The sequence below is a fragment of the Accipiter gentilis genome, chromosome 16 (assembly GCF_929443795.1).
Source record: "Accipiter gentilis chromosome 16, bAccGen1.1, whole genome shotgun sequence".
NCBI classification, from domain to species: Eukaryota; Metazoa; Chordata; class Aves; order Accipitriformes; family Accipitridae; genus Astur; species Astur gentilis.
The window spans coordinates 8,472,117-8,494,591 of record NC_064895.1 but is presented as its reverse complement, the minus strand read 5'-3'; the positions used below and the strand labels follow the sequence as shown (position 1 = coordinate 8,494,591).

The 22,475-nt window shown below is 37.0% G+C and overlaps 1 protein-coding gene across 4 annotated transcripts in view; it reads right to left on the bottom strand.

The window, feature by feature from the left end:
- Positions 1-22,475, bottom strand: part of ERICH1 (glutamate rich 1) — an 83,081-nt gene that overhangs the window by 7,502 nt on the left and 53,104 nt on the right. For 2 of the 4 annotated variants that reach the window (XM_049818639.1, XM_049818637.1), the window contains 3 exons: positions 9,241-9,618; positions 6,577-6,771; positions 124-1,994 (listed from right to left, as the gene is read on the bottom strand). In XM_049818639.1, coding sequence (XP_049674596.1) covers positions 1,921-1,994; positions 6,577-6,771; positions 9,241-9,618 — 647 coding nt within the window. In that variant the 3' untranslated portion in view covers positions 124-1,920. Of the gene's footprint in view, positions 1-123; positions 1,995-6,576; positions 6,772-9,240; positions 9,619-22,475 lie in introns of those variants that run through there. The other 2 variants (XR_007508320.1, XM_049818640.1) reach the window with 2 other exon arrangements.

The following is a 22,475-nucleotide window of genomic DNA, read 5'->3' as shown; positions in this document are numbered from 1 at the left end:
GTTAACGGCAGTGCCCTGTCTGTGGCACCTGTGTAGTCAGCCATGTAAGCATCGTGTGTGTGTGTGTGTCTGTGTATCTGTATGTGTGTCTGTCTGTCCGTGTGTGTGCACGTGTGTCCCTGAGATATGTGCTAAGCCTCAGTACCAGGTGAGCCTGGAAAGATGAAAGCTGCAGTCACCTCCATCGGCGCGGGATGGAGAGACATCCAGGTCTCCAGGTGCACCAGCCTGGGATCCAGAGGACAAGGAGGAGGAATGCCCAGGTCCTGGGGTCCATCCAAGGCAGCAGCCTTGTAACATCCTTCAGTGCAGCCACTCCAGTATCAGAAATGCAGGCGCTACAATTGTTTGTATGGTCCTAATTTGACCTGGCTTGTACTTGTGTTTCAAAATACTGTCTTTAATTACATGACCTCATTTACTTTTTCATCTTCAGTGTATAGGACAGATGATGAGTTGCTGCATATCCTTTTTGTGCAGTTCCTAGGCCTCATTTACTGTATGACATTCAAACCTTAATCTGAGGATGAAGTGATTAATTTCCTGTTGGGTGTGTCAATAAAGTATCTAGGTGCTTCACACTCAAGTGATATTTTCTTCATTCTCCAGATGTGGGACTGAGGCACACAACATCTCAGTGAAAAGTCACAGCTACAGTTCAGTACCTATGTGTTAGCAAGGCAGGAGCATTAAAACAGGGAACACACTATTAGTTTCCCCTCTGCAAAGTCTGGTTTAAATATCTTTCCTCGGAGATACAGACCTAACTCAAGTTCTCCTGAGCTGCACACAGCTGCATTAGCCGTAAGACCATTTTTTCTGCACCTGCAATCCTTTAGCACGATACAGAACCCCTTTTAACTTCTTCAATTAATGAGAAATATGTATGACTGTATTTTTATTATACATTTTTGAGCATCACTAAAACCAATGCCTTGCAATAGGATATACCAGGCAATATAATAAAAAAAACAAAGCAAAATACCCATGCAATGTTTATACAGTCTACTCAGTAATATATCTACAAGCATATTTTGGAGGAGATAAATTTGTTGCTCCTATCCTACTGATGAGGAAGCTAGCACACTAAAATATGAGAAATGGTTTGCTCTGTATCACCTATCAGGTGAATGACTCGGCTGAGAGAAGAGCCTCTCACTTATGAAGCATTTTTTTCTTCAGAATTCCAAAACATTTTACAATCATAGATACCTACTGTATCATCTACACATGGGTAAATTCAGTTGCAGAAAGCCTATACAGTAATCAGTGAGAGAACCTAGTCCCGTAATTCTGCCATCAGTGAAGCCCATCAGATTGCAACAGGCTGGGCTGTGGAATAGTTCTGAAATGCCATCCAACCTTCTCCAAGCTCCAAGACTCCAAGCAATATCTACACAATCCACATGTAGAAATTTATCTGTTTCCATAGTTTAGCAATTTATTCAGCAAAAATACATTCATCAGACATATTGTTGCTTAGATTTAAATATAAAAATATATTTCTGGTTTTCAGGTAGAGACATATCAGATAAACAAGAAAAATCAAGAAACAAAACTTCCAGAAAGGCACCATCAATTTATAAACAACAACAAAAAGATACTGTACTTGTTAAACAAAATACTTGATACAGACTTTATGATTCCAGATAAGTCCCTTATCCCAAAGCAAAATGTACATACTAACCCAGCTGAAGACACAGGCCACACAGCATATGCATATTCTTGACCAACCAAACATAAAAATCACATGTAGTTATTCCCTGTTTATTGTCTTCCGGAGTTTATAACACAGAAAAATAATTCATTTACCTGAATGTGTAGAATGTGTATTGACACTGCTCTTCCTGAACAATTGCTACTTGGTTAAAAGTTTGTATGTTAAATTTTAACCCTGGGCATATGGACACAGGCAAGGTTTTATTTCCTGTTCTTCACAGGAAGGATATCTGTAATCCAGTAGTGAAACAGAGACATGACTATCTTGGTATGACCTGAAACAAAGAAAACACATTCCTTCTGAAATACCTCTATGACATTTCTGAACATTAAAGAAAAAGACTTGTGCAAACATCTGTTTCCATTCGATATTAGAAAGTCAGTAAAACCAAAGCAGATATTGGAGCTTGAAGACTAATACATATGAATTTCTAGATAAACAAGTGCATTTTGTTTTAGGAGGTCAGTTATTTGTATGAGAAACAATTGTGGTTCTCTATTTTGGAATGTCCTGTTTGTTATGATTCAGAAATTCAGAAAAAAAGGAGATTGAAATGACATGATCATATGGGTAGGACTAAAAGAATGCAATCTTCTCCACTACCTTCTGTCTGGAGAGTAATTTTGCACATTATTATTTAACTTACAATAGCACCTGGAAGCCCCAGTTGAGAATGAGTCGTTTTGTACAGAACAGCTGCATTAAAGCCTCTAAGTGCCATGGCTTCTGTCTTAATTCAGAGATTATCTATGTGACTTTATTTATTTTTAACAACAGGACTTTCTACACATCTATCACATAATATCACATTTAAGGTGATTCTATAATGTTATGCTAATATAGTTTTCACATTTAATTTCCTTTACTTTGAATGTTCATTCAAAAAAAAAAGAAAAAAGGTTACATTCAATCATTTTAGGGTGTTGGCAGACAGTAACTGTATTACTTCTAGTCTGCAAAATATCCCCCCCAGCCCCCTGTAATGGAGACATATATAAAGGACAACTCTCCAAAAAAAGGCAGTTAAAAGAAGCTTCTAGCTCTTCTGTAAGTGATAATTTCCTAGGCAACAAGGGAAGAGTATATTTGAGACTTGATACTCACCAACAAAGGGAAAATGTTAATAGATAATGGAATGAAGTTGATGAGATGAGTAGAAGCTGAATGAGTTCATAAATTAGGAGATAATGACTTTTTTTTTTTAATTAGGTGATCACCTATGCTTTAATAATTGATGTGAAATGGGAATTAAGTAGCCCTCATTTCAAAAGCTACAGTTTCCTACCAGCAAACAGAGCATTACTTCCAGTCACACCTCTTCTCCGTTGCCCACTGCACTGTGCAGGACCATGAAGGTGTCTGGCTTCCTTCTGCAAGCAGCCACCGACTTTCTGACAGAGATCAGCCAAGCCCCCATTGCGAGAAAGGTGTGTCTATTTGACTTCTAAACATTCTCTTCCCTGCACTTATAGAAGACTTTAGGTAGAGGGAAGTACTTTTTGTTAAAGACTACCAAATAAGTGGAAATAGTAATAGGACATTTTGTTCTTTTTTACATTCTGAGAACAATGACACTTTAAATAGCCTGTCCAGACAAAAACTCTTGACCAACCTCAACTTTGTACAATTGCTGAAGTACAAGGTCGAAGGTAACTTGATGGAGTAACTTGAAGCACAAAGTACAAGGTAAGTTGATGGAGGATGTCAACTAGACAGAACAACCAGTATCTCTTAACCATAGAGATTTTCTTGTTCAAGTATGTTTTCTCATTTAAATGAAGGGTTAAAAATAATACCTTAATGTTGATAACTTTTCTGTTTCCATCTCCTTAGCAAATTCCTCTTCCTGCAAAATTTTTCAGACCCTACCACCAACCTTCTTAGACCTTTCTTTCATATGACTGCAAATAGTGGGATCTAAGAGCTTAAGATAAACTTTTTTCTTCATCCTTTCTTTTTTTCTTTTGCTTGAACCATGAGTCCCTTAGCATGAGTAACATGCCAAGAGGTGTGAAGGAAATACCAAAACATGGTCTTGAACCAGTGGTTTTCAATTTGTGGCCTGCAGACCTGGGGCAGCCCATAGCATTACTCTAAAGGGTCTGTAAAATGTTACCAAGAAAAGCAAATTTATCATCGGTAGGCATAAACTTCCCAAGTGGGACTTGGTAGCCCCACTGGAAAACTAGATTAAACCATAACATATATATATCTGAGGAAATGAAAGATGTATAATGGTATGTTTACTTTGTAAAGTTTATTAATGGCAAATGTGCACTTACATGAAAGAGATTGATTATTTCTCTTTTTTTTCCCTACTGTTTCCAGCCTTGAATTAAAGATAAAACTCAACAAAACATAGCACCCATTATTATTCCTTTGATGCTGGCATCTTAAGTAAAATCATAACCACGGGAAAAGGGTTAACATGCTGCTGCTTGAACTACAGGGAATAAAATAGGTTTATTTTGTAAAAATAATACACCTTGCTAAAATTAAGAAAAATTATTTTCTTTTCACAATGTTAATAAGGAATGACCTTTTTTCTAGTCCATCATGCCCCAGTAAAAATAAACAAAACAGAAAAAAGACAAATTTGCAAAACAAATTGAGAATACTATGATGTACTGTACATTTTTATCTTCATAAACTTGAATTTGCTGAGACAACAAGTTTTTGTAATAACTTTTATCACCTGTTAATTGGGAATGAAATCTAAAGTTTAAAAAAACTGGGCAAGATGACCTATTTTTAAGCCAAAAGTAGGAAAAAAAGTATAATTAAAAGCCTAATTCAAGGTACAATTTCAGAGCACTATATTCTCACTCACATAAATTCCTGAATTACAAATGGAATGTATTATTAAACTCTGCTGAGGCAAATTAATATCTAGCATGTGTTTAATTACCCTTTAATAATTTATAACAATGTATTTTCCTCTTTCTTATGTTGTTGTACCTCATAAATATCAAACCAACTCTACAGTTACACCACTGTGAACTTGGCATGAGCCCAGAGTGACAACAGTTACTAGGAAAAAAAAAAAATCAACTGGAAGAGTAAACAATTTCAGACTCTATCAGCAGAAACATAAATGAATTTTAAAAATCACTCAGAAAATTGTCTTCTGCTCTTTCAAGTGACAAATACATACATCAGAAAATTAGGGTAGTTGCACGGGTTTGTTTCTAACTTGCCTTTGTTTTCTTTTCTCTCTTCAGTTTGACATTTCTACTACATAAAAGTAAACAGAGTGGCTTTCCTCAAGGCTGCAAAACCCAACAGAGTTCTTACTGTATCGAGTAGAATTCGGATAAAGCCTGTAAGGAACATCCTGAATGTGGTCACTTCAGCAGCTCCATTTTGGTTTAATCAACAGAAGGTGAATTAGGTTATTTAATACAGGGCCTATACCATTACCACTATTCCTGCTGAGTCCTACTTAGTTTGCAAATGTGTATTACGTCCAATGAGACTATCTGATTATAATTAAGATCATAGAATCTAGGCTTGAAATTAATTATTGAATGCACAGAAAGATTTTGTTCCATGTATATGTGGATACTTCAGATCTACAAGAACCTTAATGGTTGTCATACTCCATATCTACGCTTTAAAGAATACATATGTACTTTTGTAAGATTGGCCTTTTCAAAATGTATCAGTTGACCAACTCTACAGGCAGGAATTCTCTCTTTTCTGTGTTTTTACAATGCACAGCATGCACTAGGCTCCAGTCTTGACTGGGATCTTTAGCCACTATCATGCAGTAAAGTATTTAATGACGTTACAAGCAGTAGTCTCTTCTTTGAATGTTATTGCTAAGCCTCTGATGGCTATGTTCTTATTTACTCTGTTACCACGCTACTACCAGCTCAGTCATTACTCTTCAAAAGACTTAGAGCACAATCTAAGAAGGCTGAGATTCTCTTGTGCCACAGCAAGTGCTCTCAACTCTGATTAAGTTCTTTGGGAGGCAAGAAAATTCAGCACATCTTGTAGATTTGGCTGATGCTGCAACTCATGTACTAATGACAAGTAACAATGGCTGTTTAAATGAAGATTACTTGGAAAATGAATTATTATACCGTCTATGGACTACATGCTGATCCTACATTCACTTGAGGAACTATTAACTGTCCAAGAAGAAACTCTACTAAAATTATAGGGATTATAATAGAGAACAAAAGGAGCATGAATGAAATCAGACTTGTGCCTCAGGGATGAAAAGATTTAGTAACAGAATAATTTTTCTTTTAATGACTTTATAATATCATTTGTTATAAAGAGTGACTTCACGTTTTTATGTAATCAACAGTATTTTTTAGAAACTTAAACCAGAGATTTATATTTAAACAAAAACAAAGCTGTAAGTCAAACTTTGGTATGCAAAATCTATGTGTTAAAGAAGCCATATAGGTGACTGAGAAGAAATGAAATAATGGACTTTATTGATTCTTATGCATGTAAAATTAGTCCTTAACTGGATGAGTAAAATCTCCAAGATAAACAAGTTAACTTCTGTGATATAAGGAGTCTACAATGCATTAAAAATATGCTTTAAACCTGATTAAATCTTAAAACAGTTAAGACTTAAAAAATATTAAGACCCTGAATCACCTTGTACTCTTTAGTTGCTGCAAAGTATGCAGTTTCTGTATTGATCGTAACCAAACAAGAAACAGGGAAAATCACTGTATTTTCAGTGGGAACTATGCTTTCAAATATTGTATAAGCATATATGTACCACTATATAATTATTTACCGCTTCCTAATAAAAAAACCTGTGACAAAACTGAATTTTAATACACACAAAAAAGAACATCAGTGAATGAACATAAGTGAATGGTACCTACCAGGAGGCATCATGGATTGTTCTTGGAATTGTTTCAAAGCATCCTTCAATCTCTCGATATCCTGCAGCAATACAAGGGATTTCAGCTGATGTAGAAGAGTCACATCTGAGGAAGAGATGGTGCGAGATTCAAGATATTGTAAAAGCTCTTGGGCAGTTGCTGAATTTACAGCAGAATCCGTGCATTCTGATTTATCTGGAAAAACAATTGGAAAACTACATTAAAAATATTCAATGAGCACAGAGTATTTTCCTAATGATACCTTCTTTTCAAAGAGAGCATCTTCCTTTTTAGTACAACTTACAAACAAATACCAGGTACTAAAGAGCAGCTTGCTCTCCCCTTTTTCATTAAATATTAAAACAATGGTAAGAGGGGTAAATATCAAATTCAGAAAGTAAAAAAGGACAAAAGGATTCATAGTGACAGGAATACAACAGGAATCTAAATTTTCAAGATTAGCACGGGAAGAAGGTGTGATGAAGAAACCATACTGTGGCCAAAGCACTGTGTTTTTGCTTTCTACGCACTACATATTATACAAATGCACACACTTGTGGAGACAGGGAACAACTCTGTGGTACTACTGCAAGGCACTTCTGGAGGCATCCAATTATCTTGTTATTGTACTTTTACGTTTTTATTTTAAAAGCACATATTACAGCATGCAAGACAACAGAGAAGGACATACATTGTTTCTACGGTACTGAAGCATAAATTCATTCTTCCATTCCAGTAACAATGTATAGTCTATCCCTTTAATCAGACTGTCTTTAATTCTTCTGGCTTTTACCAGCAAGCCAGCTGAGAAGAACAGATTTCTCCCGATTCAGCTTTCTGACATAAGTATAAGAAGTATAATCCAATGTGACCATTTGAAAATGCTGCTAAAAGCAATGGCTTCCAATTTTATCTAAAAAAAATAGGGAGTGTTAAAGTCACTCAACTAGAAAAGGCAAACAGCATAATGTCAGATCTATATATAAACTGGGATTTGCCTAACAAGAAAGTTAGTCACATTCTGATTTATGGATGTGACATCTTATCTGCAGATGAACTTTCTTTTACCGGAGAATTTCTCTCTGTGGATTCCAAGGTCCTCACTGGCTCAACCTTCCAATCTGCAGGTTCGATACCAGGTCCAGTCAGTCTGTCAACTACTGCTAAAACCTTAACTTTACTTCCAGGAAAGCTGGAAGCTCCACGCTTTCTCTTAAAATTCTACATGCAACAGAGCTGTGGAAAATTGATCAGGTTTCTGTTCTGGGTCATGTATTAACAGCAGAACTGTTAAACCCAGTTTGCAATCTTGCTCAGTTACTCTGGAGTTCTTCTACAGCAAATGCATGTAGTTTAGCCTACATTTACTTAGCCATACACTGAAGTAGTAAAATTCTTATTTTTGGTGATGGAAATGCATTAGCCAGAAGGTAGGATGGATTTCCAATGCTAGGCTTAGTATGAAGACCTGACACAGCAAAAAAATTTTAACACTAAGCAAAGAAATTTCTATGTTTAAATCTTGAGAAAAAAATTAACATGAAATCCCTGATGTCACCTTAACAGGGTTTTTAAAGTAATTCTGTAGTCTAAAGATGAATTTTATGGGACTAGGAGCTAACAGCTCTGACTTAAGATGGACTCATACAGGTAGGTAAACTGTTTAATATTCTTCATTCAGCTCCACAAAGACACTCAAGGCCATGCACTTTGAAAATTTTTTCACTGCTTTTTTCCAGTTTTACAAAACAATTATCATTTTAAAGCTATGTTCTGAGCTGAGCAACCAAAGAACACACCAGCTTGCCCTTAAGAAAACATATTTAATTCTAGATGATACCAACATAATCTGGTGTATGTACAGATAAGTACTATAGTACTTGCCATTAAAACTGTATTATCTCTGAAAGGCATTTATGACATAAGCACCATACAAGCAGCTTTTTAGGAAGGCAACGGAAGAAACATACAGTAGGATTTTCTCTGATTTTAGTGGTCAGATGAACACTCAGTAGGCCACTAGGGATAACATCCATGCAGTCCTTTCTAAAGTGCTATGGAACGTGCATTGAGCATCAGTTCACATTCATCTAGTTCACAAGTGCTTTATGCCACTACACTTTCTCAGTGCCAACAATATCTTCCCCTTTCCTCTTGGATGCTGTCTGTCTAGATTTCCCTATATATTACAAGTAAATGTCTTCCTGGGAAGGAGAACTTTCTGAAAAGTAGGTTGGTTCAGAGATAGTAAGCATGAAAGTAGTTTAGGATCGCAATTATTGCCCTCATTTGAAGCTCCCTGAAAGCAAGTAATCCTCTGGTTGTTTGCTTGCAGAGGAAAGAAGAATTTTGTCCATTTTAACCACTGCATTTACCCCAAGTGCATTAGAATGTTTTAAAAAAGAGCAAGGAATATTATGTATATTTTCAAAGACAGAGAAGCAAAAGGATTAGGACCACAGTTTTTTACATTGATGTGGATTCCAACATATTCATGTACACACCAGAAAATGGGACAAATACTAAGTACTCACATGTCTTACTAAGTTCAAAAGAGATAATTCTCTAGTAGATTTGGCCCATTCTACAGCAATAATAAGTGCAGATCTATTTTGCCCTGCATGGTAAAACTCATGAAGAGAAAGGAGAATGAGTGGTACATACTGTCAGCAAAATAAATTTGTTGTGTTGCCTGCAGGAAGTCCAGAATGCTATCTGCCTTTTCATCTATGTCTTTTAAGCCTGCTGCTTCTTCTGTGTTGTTTTTGTCAGGCTGATATGTAAAATCGACACCGGTAGTTTTTGTTATCAAGCCAGCTGCTCTCATTTTTTCTTTCTGTCGCTTCTTTTTCATTTTCCTCTTTTTGTTTTTGCTTATTTTGGGACTGTCTATCTGCTGCAGCTGTAAATGATCTTGAACAACAGTCTCTTGCATTCCAGATTCTGTTTGTTCTCCATGTAAATTATTAGAGTTTTGCAAACTGCTCTTTTGTTTCTTCCTTCGAAGGCGCTTTCTCTTGGTTTGTCCTTGATATTCCTCCACTGCAGATTCAAAAGAGACATGATAGTTGTAAATAAGAAGATCTGTAATAAGCATTCTGGAACTGCATACAATGAAATATTACTCCCTTCAAATTCTGGGATGTCTAAGTGGCTCTAACCTTACTTTTATGCTTAGAATGTCTTTCAGTACTACAATATCAAAGCCAACTTTTCTGAATACACTGAGTAAGAATACAAGTTCTTTTCCCTTCTGCTTTCAATAAAGACTGTACTCTCCTTTGTGCCACATACTTTACATCACATTTACTTTCTTAAGGTAGATAATATGGTTCTATACATAGAGTGAGGTCAAAAGAATCGCCAGGGCAAAAACCAGTATGGGCAGGCTGGGGGACATGGGATGAGACAACTCCCCCAGGAGCCCCACACCACCAGTTGGTAGACTTGACCAAGAACACAAGAAGAATGCATGTAATTCACAATAAAAGATAATAGTGCTTATATCAACAATGTCCCTCCACGATAGTGCTGTGCCTTATAAACGCCAGCCATCTGTTTCCGATTCTTCTACTTTCTCCTCCTTAAACATCCTCTTCCTTTGGGATATCTTACTGCTAGCTCAGCTTTGGACATCAACTTTATAGGGAAAGCATGCAAGGCATCAGTGACCTTGGCAAGTAATCTCTGATCTCTTTAATAGCCTGTCTTGGTTCTGTCATTCCCTTGCTACATTATAATTTCCTTACTAGCTAACTCTTCAAAAGGCTCAAATGTCAAGGGAAAGAAGTCCCTCTTGCTCTCCAAGACAGCTTTCATGCTTCTTCACTCAGATCTTACCCCTGTGCACAAAGCCTGAGTTCTGAAGTCATCTCTGACCCTGAACTGCCTCTCCCACACACTCCTGAGTGTAAGCCCTCCTGGCACCAGCAAGGGAGGACCGCCAGAATCCATCTTTGCTTTGCTGCACTGCTGCTGACGTCCACATTCATGCCGATAATAACTCCTGCCTAATTAACTAAAATTCCCTCTCTCATGGTCGTAACAAAATCCTCCCTCGTTTAAACATCATGGAGTGCAGAATGCCAGTGTTCTTCTAATATCTTGCTCTAGAAAGTTAAGCCATTTACACTTCCCTCAACCTCTACCTGCATGTTTCTGAATTCCTCACAGTGCACCGAGCCCAGTGGTCTTATTTATCTGGTTTTAAGCCATTCTCTTACTTACTTGGTTTTCCACCACTTCCTTAGGGTCAAAGAATCTTTGCTTGGCTAATGCTGGTGTAATGCAGGAGAGCACCTGAAGCCCAATGCTTGTTTCCAAATGATCTGCATAGTCTCCTGAACTGCCTCTGACATTCTCAGCTTCTTTGGCTTTCTCATCACTCCTCCCCCTACCAGTCTTTGCCTCTATTTTCTCCATGGTTGGAGGCCCTCTCTTTCATTTCTGTTTCTTTTTCTGTCTTGAACTCTGTCAGCTCTGAGACACTTTCTCTCTTTAAATATCACTACAAGACTTTTAGTTCTTTAGCTGACAGATGACTCACTGCAAAGCAATTTTCCATACTTTCTATGAAGAAGGCTGCATAAAAATAAATTTGCTGTATTGTAATTGAACACTACAGCATGTTAAAGACACACCAAACGTCACCTCGTACCCACAGTGTGGAATGTTTTGCACGCATGGTATTTGAGCTAAATATCTTTATACATGATTTGGACATATGGGATGTGGGAAAAATAACGTCTGTGTCATCCTGTAGGAATAAAATATCAGAACTGAAGGCAGATATGAATGGTGAAAGATGCTATAAACAAAACATCAATGTTTCATCTTAAGATCTAATTTGGATTTTCATGGGAGTATTTGTGTTATAATAGGTGAATTTCACTGTAAACATAGATATTGTTCCATAAAATTTCTCAGCCCTCTGTTAACCTGAACCACACTGTTTGCTAATAAAGCTACTCTAATCTATGCTTTCAGCAAAGTGGCCCAACATGCTCTTTAAGCATCCAAGAATCACTAAATCTCAGCACAACTACAGCTTGTTGTGCAGCCAAGCACCCTCAATTGGTTTGAAGCCACTTGAAAAAAATGGTGCAGAAGGCAGAACATGGCTTAAGATAATTGATGTTTTGAGTCAAATCCAAAAGTTTGCTTATCCTTGGTAGCTCAGGACAGCAGAAGGTCTGAAGAGACCAGGGTGAAGCTGTCAAAAGGCAGAATGAATGTGGTCCTCCCATGTGTATGTTATTAAGATAAATATTCAATTGAAAGGAAATCAGAACTGCGCTGAGTTTCCTCCAACACAGAATACAAATCAAACACAAGACTCTACCTAGTTCTCCTGAGAAGTTAAATTGGGAGTCCTCTAGCAGTTTTTGTTGTTCTTTGCCACATATTTTAATACCTCCTTAGTATCTACTGCTCCATGTGTGGGAGCTACTGGTGATTCAACATCAGGGACAGATGAAATTAGATGTTGACAAATGCAAAGCAATGCACACAAAAGGAATTAATTTGAACAACTCACCGCTAGGGTTAGAGTGAACTGTTACCAGCTCAGGAAAAGCAAAACAAAAGCCAGACCTATGCATCAGTATGGAAAGCTCAATGAAAATATCTGCTCTGTGGGTATCAGTGATCAAAACAGCAAACACCTTGTTTGCATACATAAGAAAGAGGATGGAAAGTAATAGGAAAAATATTCCCAAACTATTATACAAATCTGTTGTACTCTTCAAGCTTGTAACGTTATGTTTCATAGCATAATACCAGCATAGTAAGACTTTGGCAGACAAGAGAGGACTCTCACAAAAATTACCAGAAAAAGAAGCTCCAAAAAGATTTGTATGATTTGACTTGAAATGAAGAGTAATAAAATGGGCTCTTGCGTGCCTCCTCATGCAAGAACAAAGTGACATCTAATTAATCTGAGCAGTTTCACAAACAAACAGAAGAAAGTAAATACTTGTTTTACAAATGGTACAGTTAGCTTACTGAATTCACATGTGTGTGGTATGCACAGGAGCCAAGAGCTTAATGGGATTCAAGAACTGGTTGTTTATAATCAGGTAGCTGTGCTGACTATATAACAGCTATACTAAAATATAAATAAGGGTTGTGCAAGAAATATAAACCATAATGTTTAGGTCACAGCCCACACAATGATCTTAACAAATAACATGTTCAGTGGGACTCACCTCCCACAGCTAGCTGTCTGAAAAGAAAATACTTAGTGCATACTTAGACCTACGCTCCCTCTGATAAACCAAGAGACCCTAGCTAGCGTCTTCAGAAAGCAGTTTACCTCATCCTAAACCAGCTGGGATGGAAATGCACCCTGAAGGTCTTCATCTCTCTCTCTCTCTCTCTCTCTCCCCTCTCTTCCATTAACTACAAAGGAAATGTAGACAATGAATTTGAACGAGATGCTTGCAACAACTGAGAAGAATTAGTCTCTTTTACAAGAATTAACAGTATAGAGGAAAGTGCTTCTTAACATGAGCCTGCTCATCAGACTGATTTTTACTAATTAACAAAATCTACTGTTTTATGAAAAAAAGACTTTTGACTGATCCTTTACATTTCAAACCAGTAAGGAGGCCTGATAAAATTACAAAAGATATGAATTTGGTTCCAGTAATTTTTCCCACTGACAAAAGAGGTTTGTTAAGTTAAAGCAGCATAATTATAACAAATGCAGGGAATATATACTACATAAGTAATCTTAGTAATGTGTTGAATACATACTTAAGCAACGTCGATAGGAGTATCAGCTTTTGGACCATACTAACTATAGCTACAACTGCAGCTACAGCTTGTCCTAATTTCACAAGAGCTGATGATTCTTCTCCTTCTGTTCCATAATGGCCTGTCACCTCTCTCCCTCCTAAGACCCATCTCTGCTCCACAAGTAGCTTAATTTATCACATAATCCAATTATCCAGAAGCAATTGTCTTTAACCTGTTTAGTCTGGACTTAGTGCCCTCTCAGACTCAGCAAAGTGGCTTCCAAACAGAATGCCCATATACATTCTCCAGCCATGGTCATCATTTCATAAGCATTTCTTTCAGCCTTAATAAGAACACCCTCCTCAGAAACTGTTCAGAGTTAAAAACAACCGGTTTTGGTTTGTTTGGGGTTTTTTTCCCCTGGAAAATTTTTAGTCTAGATTAGCTTCCTGATGCAGTTTACCATGAAGCTGCACAGTCGCACTAGCCTGACAGAATGATATGGAAGTAGGAATAAGTAGCCTGAAAAGGAAAGTCAGCACCAAAAGAAAGTCATCTTCTAAAAGCCTATATCATCTGGCCTGAAACATTAAAAAGTTTTCTCCATGCAAACTGCATGTCTCCTTAACACAATAGAGGCAGAAATATGTCAAAAAACCAGACTTAAAATGTAATAGAGGACTCAGTTTATAGATATTGCTTATTGAATTTTGGTAATGAAAAGTCAGCACATCCAGTTTGTATCTTCAAGGAAAAAAAAGAAAATAATAAAAATAATGATTTACATCAAGACTCTGAATAAGCAGACTTTTATTTATTAACTTCTATTATATTAGCAAGTTATTTTGTATTCATTGTCAGGGCAGCTGGAGACACAAAGAGATTAAATACAAAGCTTAGCATAGGCTAACAGCAGCAGCTGACTGTTCCTCCCATCCAGACTAACCATCAGCATAAACACATTGCTGGCAACTCTGTGACTGAAAAGATGAACTTCCTCAAGTTTATCTGTATTATTTCAGTTCCTTCAGACAATGGTGGATGGAAACATTCAGGGAAAGCATCATATAAGATAATGAAAAATGGGAGGCTATTTCCTTAGGTATCTGCAAGCCTAAGGTATACAAAGTTCCACAGCATGCCAAACTGAAGTCTGGCTTCCAGTATCTGATAAAAAGCTAATGATACCAGGGATTTTTAAAAATCAGGTCCCTAAATACTTTTAGAACAGCACATTAAAAAAAAAAAAAAAGAGAGAGAGAAAGCACACTGAGGAAAAGATAGTCAAAGAATATCTTCTGAGCTTTAGAAATCTCTCTATAATGTGCCATCGTGACTCAAGTATGGCAGGTGGCTCTCCTGATCAAGGACCAAGTTCCATAGTAGGCTTTGTGGATGTTGTTCACGGTTGTTCTTTTGCTCAGCTGAAACAGGACATGTGCCTCTCCTGATTTTTCATCCAGTTTAAACTCTTTTCTTCTCCCTGATATACTGGATGGATTTTCCATGGTGTACCAAGCAGTCAATGCAGAGGAATTTAATTTTGGTTTAGGATCTTGCAAAGGAAAAATATAATGTGATTTTTAGTGCCAATTAAGATATCAGCAGCCACAATTTAGCCAAGAGTGAAAAGCTGTGGCTAACAAATGCAATAAAATGTAATGGTTCATTAGAATAAAAGCAAAACTGAAAACTCAGAAGCAGAAGATGATGTTAATATTTTTACACTTTTTTTTTTTAAAATTGTTTCAAATTATCATTTGAAATCACGAAAAACCCCACTTCAAAGGTTTTAATAATCTACAACAGTTCTGATGTTGAAGAAAATTGCAAAACACTGAAAGCCATTTATTATAGGAACTGTCTTTTATTTGTTCATTCATAGTGTGTTTGTATACTCACAAATGAACAATTCATATAAAACTGGCAAATGTTGCATATACACTGCCTACAGAGTACTACCTCTTGGATTAAAAGCAAATCCAATTAACTGTAATGACAATAATAAGTAAAGGCAGATATCACTGTCTGCAACAGTCTTCAATCCTAATGTCTATCTGACTGTATATAGATTAATTTCTCTTACTCATAAGCTATGACAAACTCCTGCCACCAGAGGAACCAAACTTGGTCACAACAAACATCTACCTAGCACTATAACCTGTATCGAACAGTAGCCATACACCACATTCAAGATAAGGTGGACTTTGGATTTATAAAGTGGTATAATGATGTTCCTTCTTTTGTACTTTTTACCCTAATAGTTGCCATCATTTTAATGCTTTTTGATTGCTGCTGAGTGCTGAAATGTTTTCACAGAGTTATTTATCATACTATAAAATCTTACTCCTGCTTGGTAACAGCCAGCTCTGAGCCCACCATTTTGCAGGTGAATTTTGACTGCTTACTTCTTCCTAACTGCATCACTTGACAACTACCTAAAATGTGTATCATCTGCCATTTTTGACAAATCACTCAATCTGAGATTATATTGCACACAGCTCTTGCCTTTAAAGCAGTCACTATCTCTGTAGCCTTCAGGAAACCTTCTGACTTCACTGTTTGCTCTTTTTACTTGACCATCTATCAAACACAAGCCTCCAGTTGTGACGTCCCTTGTTTTGAGAACTGCTGCATTCTCTTAATCTATTTACCTATTCTGGGACTTTGCCTTTCATGCTTATGTCTATGTGCCCCCTTTGGTGAGGGGCTTTATCAAAAACTTTGTGGAAATTCAAGGAAACCACATCAGCTGTAGCACCCTTATCTACATATTTCCTGGCTCTTCAAAGAATTCCAAGATATGCATAGATTTCCTCTTTGCAAACCTCATGTAGATCTTTTCCATGCAGATCACTGGTTTTTGGGCATCCACATATCTTATTTTGCATTATAATTTGTGCTGAACTGCTTAAGGCAAACACCAGGATTACAGGGTTGCAGTTCTCTGGATGATTTAAGAACTGTTTTTAAAAACTGGCATCACACTATCCAGCCTTAAAGTCTCTGATAACAAGGCAATTTGAAAAAACAAGTGGTTATGCATCACTGTCAGTAATGTGGGCAATTTTTCTCCTTGAATTCTTTCAGAAATTTTAGGTGAATAAAATCTGGTACTGGTCATTTTATTTTAACATTTATTTTGTTGAATGACCATTAAATAATTTCAATTTCACCTATCATTTGAGAAAGCCCAAGAAGGAGTGTTCCAGCATGGGATTCTCCCTAGTTTTTTCCACAGATAACATCAATGCAAAGAATTTTTTTAACTTCTCTGAAACAGGCCTCTCCTAAGTATTCCTTCTACACCATGATCATTGGCTCAAGACTGGCAGGTGCATCACTCCTGATGCATCAGAAGTAAGACCTATTACTGGTTTTAATTCTTCGTACCAGTTGCTCAGATATTCCTTAGCCTGTCTTATCATGTTTTCACATTTAAATCTGTTTAAAACATCATTTGGGTGTGAATTCAGCTCTTTAAAAGACACCTACTTCTTTCTAACAACTTCCTTTACTCTGTTGTCTCTAGCTCTACTGTCTCGCTTTCACTTTTCCTCAAGCCTTGCATGACAGGTGGTGGGCACTGGCCTTGAATATCACATATGGTATCCTTAAGTAGCTTCCACACCACCTGGTACAACTTCTTTCTCTTAACTGACCTTTTTAAGGTTCTTTTTAGTAAGTATCTTTATTTTTGTGTAGTGTCCCTTCTTGAAGTGGATAACTGTTATGGATTTTTTTGTTGTGGGGTTTTTTTTTTTTTTTTTTTGGTTTGTTTGTTTTGGTTGTTGTTGCTGTTTCAGTAGCATGTTGAACCTAGTGGTTGCTGTTTCAATGTGCCTCTTGTGAACTAAACTCCATCCGGGACAAAGTCCCACCAACCAATGCCTTAGTTATTGACTGTGTCTAAAAACTGAGACTTTTCACAACATCCTGATGCGACAGTCATGTCAACTGAACAGGAGAAACTGAAGATCCCATTACTACTCTCTCTGCTGCTTCTCTGATCTTTTACCATACAGTAATGCGTATTTACAGTCCTAGCCAGACCCATGATGAAAGAGACTTTAAGCTTGCTTTGCTTTTTGATATGCACACTCAGTCCACACACATTGATCTAAGGCATCCAGTAGATATGTGAAACTACTCCTATGAATAAATTAATTTTGACAATAATGTTTCAGGCCTCCTGTCACTTTATGCAAAAAGCTATGCTTGATGAAGCCCCCAAGCTTTCTTAAATAACAACTTTTCTGATACAAATTCTGTACCCTTCAATGACTTTATTTTTAAACAAAAGCAAATATTTTGACCTTTTATTGATCTTTCTCATTATCATTTAAATTTCAAGCTCACTGTCTTCATTCATTTTGGCTTTTTTGGGGTGAAGTGCAAACAATCTGAGTCAGTCACCATTGTACAGAGGCATCATGCAGAACTTCCTAAATGGGCTCAGTGGTGCTTCCCAAAAAACACTGAGAATGTTGACTCAGTAGGGAAAGGAGAACAAAATCATGGAGCTAGGCATATTCACAGACATAAAAGAAGAACAGAGATTCAGTGACAATCAGCAACTGTTTTGAAGGCTACTAAATCAGAAATGCTTAAGGATCCTAAAGCTGCCTTCAGAGTTCCTACAGTTTAGCAGCTGCAAAGACTAATTGCTACTAAATACAGAAATCTTCTTAGTCTTTGGCTAATAAGATTACACCTTTGTATTTGAACAGAAAGCATCCCCAAACTGGAGAGGAAGATTTGTAACATTTATATTAAATAATTGGAAACATTTTAAACATTTGATGTCAGATTTGCACTTAAAAAATGTGTTCTTTCTTTTAACTTTGCAGGACACAAATACACATTCAGAATTTTCTTTAAAGTCTGTCTGTCTCCCCGCCCCCCCCCCCCCCCCCCCCCAGCTGGTTTTCACTCAATTTCTAGTTTAAAGAATCCAAAGCTCTCCCTTCATTCAGAATAACAACAGAAAAGATAACAAAAGCTTAAAATCCTGTACAGCATTTAAAATGTTCCTTCCAAATATACCAGCTAAAATAGCATAAAGTGTAAGAGGTTATTTAGACTACAGGACCACAAACTATTAAATGATAAGCAACTTAATGGAAAACTGATATCTAGTTTTTCCCTGTGATAAAACAGTATCAAAGCGCAGATCTAAACCAAAAGTACAAGCTTTTGTAGAAAAGAACTATCTAAAAGTCCACAGACACTGACACAGCAAAATGAAGATACTCAACAATACTCCCAGCACCAATTTATCACTTATCAAATATTTAACTATACCTCAATTCAATTTTTGCAGTATTTCACAACATTTATTAACTTTTTACACAGCATCCAATAACCAATCACATTTAACCCCACATATGAAAGAGCTGCCACAACTACAATTTATTACAAGGTTCTTTCAGTAAATACTATTTTAAAACATTTTGGAAAAGGAAAGTCTGCAAGAACGCAAACCTTCCAAGTGTTTATTTTAAACTATTTCCTTTATCCATCTATCTTTGGATCTTAACTCTGATTTGAATTAAATTTAATTACATAGTTTCTAAGCAGCCTTTTAAAAACAGGGGTGTTTTAGGGTCTGGGTTCAGCTTATTTTTATTAATCACACTCTAAATTAATTACATTTTAAAGAATAGTTGAAAACATTAATGTAAGTAATTTCTTAATGACTAAGTGCTCTATGTTAAGCTCATCATACACATAAATATGCAGACAAGTATGCTGTAAAAATGAGAAACACCATAGGGAAGATTCTAAAGAGTTGCATAAGCTGGTAATCTGCCAATTTGTAATAAATGGGAATTTGGTCCCACAGTCTTCCCAGTGGTTTGTTCCTGACTGCATGCTGCACTGCAGTGGGGCTCTGTCCTGGCCAGAGCTGTGAGGTCAGACTGCTCAAACCTTTTTTCCCCACAGTGAACACTCCAAAACAGCTTCTAAATAGGAAAGCTAGGTTTATTAGAACAGATGCTAAAATAGGTGATTTTTTGGGGAGAAAACTCAAAATTAGGGAAATCAAAACAAAACAATATATAACCATATCTCCACCTTGCCTACTGTGTCCTGGTAAAACAATCTTTGCTAAGGCTTGCTCTCAGTCCAATGATTTGCAGAGAAATCTGCACAGTCTCCTTTGGGCCTCTAGGGAAGGTTCCTTTGAAGCCTGGGCTCCTGCTGTTCTCAGCAGACATCTGGTCTCTGCTATACATAGGACTTACTCCTTGGCCACCATCATTCCTCAGTAACCTGTTTGTCCTTTACGTTCTAGAAAGTTATTCTCTCTAAGCAAATGTCTCCTCATCTCCTAAGGGCTCCATCCTGGCTTCTCTACTGGGTAGCTACAGTTATGAAACATGATATATGACATAAACATGTGATCATTCATAATAAATCGAAAAAACCCAAACCAAACAACTGATGCCATCTACTACACAAATAAATGTTTGGGAAGTGACTGAAATAATTTTGTCACATGTTCTCAACAAGAGATCATGTACTATGCATACTCTATTTTCCTAGGGATTGATCCCATTGTACATCATCTGCTTTATACTATTAGATCACCTAGTTCTAGCCACAGCAAAATGTTACTAGGATAACATGGACCACTCAGTCTTTATCAGTTCCAGGATTTCTTGTGCTGCTTCCCAAAAGCAAAGCATTTAAAATCGCAATGCAAGCACAATGATTTGTCTGTTCAGCTTAGTAAAGTGTCAAGTTCTTTTTAGTTCCCATTTAATTTGTTGAAAAATAGGAGTTGCTATTGCTTTTTTTCTTTACATGGTAAACTGCCCAACACCTCTACAAACTGAAAGTTTAATTTTTCTTTTCCACTTCATAGAACTTTAGGTATGAATAGCTATAAGGTGCAGACTGCACATAATATGCTATGGATACACATAAGTTTTTCTTTCCCTTCTTTAATATATCTATACACGTACTTAGATGTTCATTACTAACTGAATCTCTCACACGCTTTTGTGACCTGGCTGATATATCCTATTATCCCATTTGGAGACAGGTAAACCCCCTCATGGGCCTAAAATGCCACTGCTTCCAGGAAGGAATAAAAGGGTTCTCCCAAAGAGAACATACCCTGCCACAAGCATCTTTACTTTAATCTATACACTGACTTTTAGGCAGGTTGTTCTCCCTAAATGAAATACCCACCAGCAGGTAAGAAATCTGTGAGAGGAGAGGAAGAATAAATCCAGGTCTAGCAAGTCCCTCTCTAGAGCTTAATGACATTTCCTTTGTACATCTTCCACAATCTAGACAACAGATTTGGGCAAAGAAGTTGTGACACAAGTCATTTGGCAGCTCTGATGTAAGAGGCTATCGTACTACTGCGTCACTAAATATAGCTGGGGACAGACTGTGATTTGTTGTAAGCATCTCAAGCTGTACTGGACACCGTCAGTACACACACCATTGACTAAACAGTTTTGAAGACTTTTTGGACTTAGTGAGGGCAAAGCTTCAAAGAAAAACATGTCTCCTCTGTCTTGATTTTAAGCTAACCACTTCCAATCTGAAAAAAAGAAGAGAGAGATGTAACCGAGTGATGGTTTAACCCTGATGGAGCTGGACAGCCCAGCACAGTGTATTTCACATTTCCTTCAATCTTTTTGGACTTTGTTTTGCTCTTTCTGACCTTTTAGTAGTAATTAATAACACATATCACAAAGGCCTACACATGATTGGGATACAAAAAAAAATAATTCAGCAGAACCGTTCTGATCATCTTCTCATCTTCCTGCCATTACAGTTCTGAGGGTGCCTTCTCAGCCAGACAATAGAAGTTCTTTTATTATGCTGACAGTACTTGTGCAATGCCTCTGACATTGCTATAGTTTATCACTAAAATCTACTTGATAATTTTTTCCTGAAGAAATGCAATTACATTACCAGACTATAGATCAGAAATTTAAACTTTAACATGTGCACACAAACAAAAAACCCCTCAAAACTCCCCCTTCTGTCCTCCTAGCCTGGTTCCACCTAGAAGTGATTTGACACGGGGTGCAAAATTGTTGCTTCCCTTTATGTTTGTAATTTGATATTACTCTTTCCAGTTTAGAGAGAAAAACATACCGCTTCCCATTTCTGGAATTAGAGTATCGTCACATCATTCCAACTGTGAGATACTCAAGTTGTGCTACAGGTTTGACAAAGATACTTGGCTTGAAGTCAATCACACTGCTCTTCTGGAGTACTGACAAGGTTACAATTCACATTACTTGATATAGTATATCCTCTGCATTGGATTTCTGCTATGCTTTAATCTGAACTTTTACAAAAGCCGGAAACTAATTAAGTGATATAACTGTGCTTCCCCTCACAAAGACTTTGCTTCTGGTCTCTCTCATCTGACTTATGCCTGCTGTCAAAGGGGTATTCAGGCTTCCTATGGTTAAACTGCAGAAATTGCTTCCACCAATACTTAGGGCAGCCAAGTCAGATCTGATTTTTCCCAAGATAGCTGCTACACCACAGAAAGTTTTGAGACACTAAAGGAATATGATATTTTTATTCAGAGCCTAATGACATGTCCCCTGCAGAATTTTGTATAAACTTGAAAATGTAAAAACTGTTTCTTTATTTTACTTGTATAGAACAAAAGGGAGCCTGCTTGTAAGCTCCAGTTACAAGATTGCCCCCTACATTATTAAGCCAATCGCATGAAGTGAAGATGCTGGATTTAGATGCAAGGAACATAGGCCCGAGAACAATTTGTTTAAGCATAACAGTTTCCTTTAATTAATTAACAAATGCAAGTCTGGTGAAAAAAAATATCTCATTGCAAATGCAAATGTTTTACTGGAGTCAAAGACTATAGCTTCATTTGGCCTTTTCTTTTTCACACAAATTTTTACAGCTGATTAGACAATGCAGGCTGGCTAAGTAGGGATCATAAATTTAAAAAGATCTCTGTACTTCTGTAATAACTATATGTCTTACACGATTGTTGCTGTTCCTATCTCTACAAACTACCCAAGTGCTTTTATGCTATAGTACCATTACTCTCATGGCTGTATCACACGCTACTCAAGAAGCACATGAAAAATTATTTAATATGGGTCAACCTGAATATTTCCTGTGGGGATACAGGAGATCAAAATTGCTTTCTT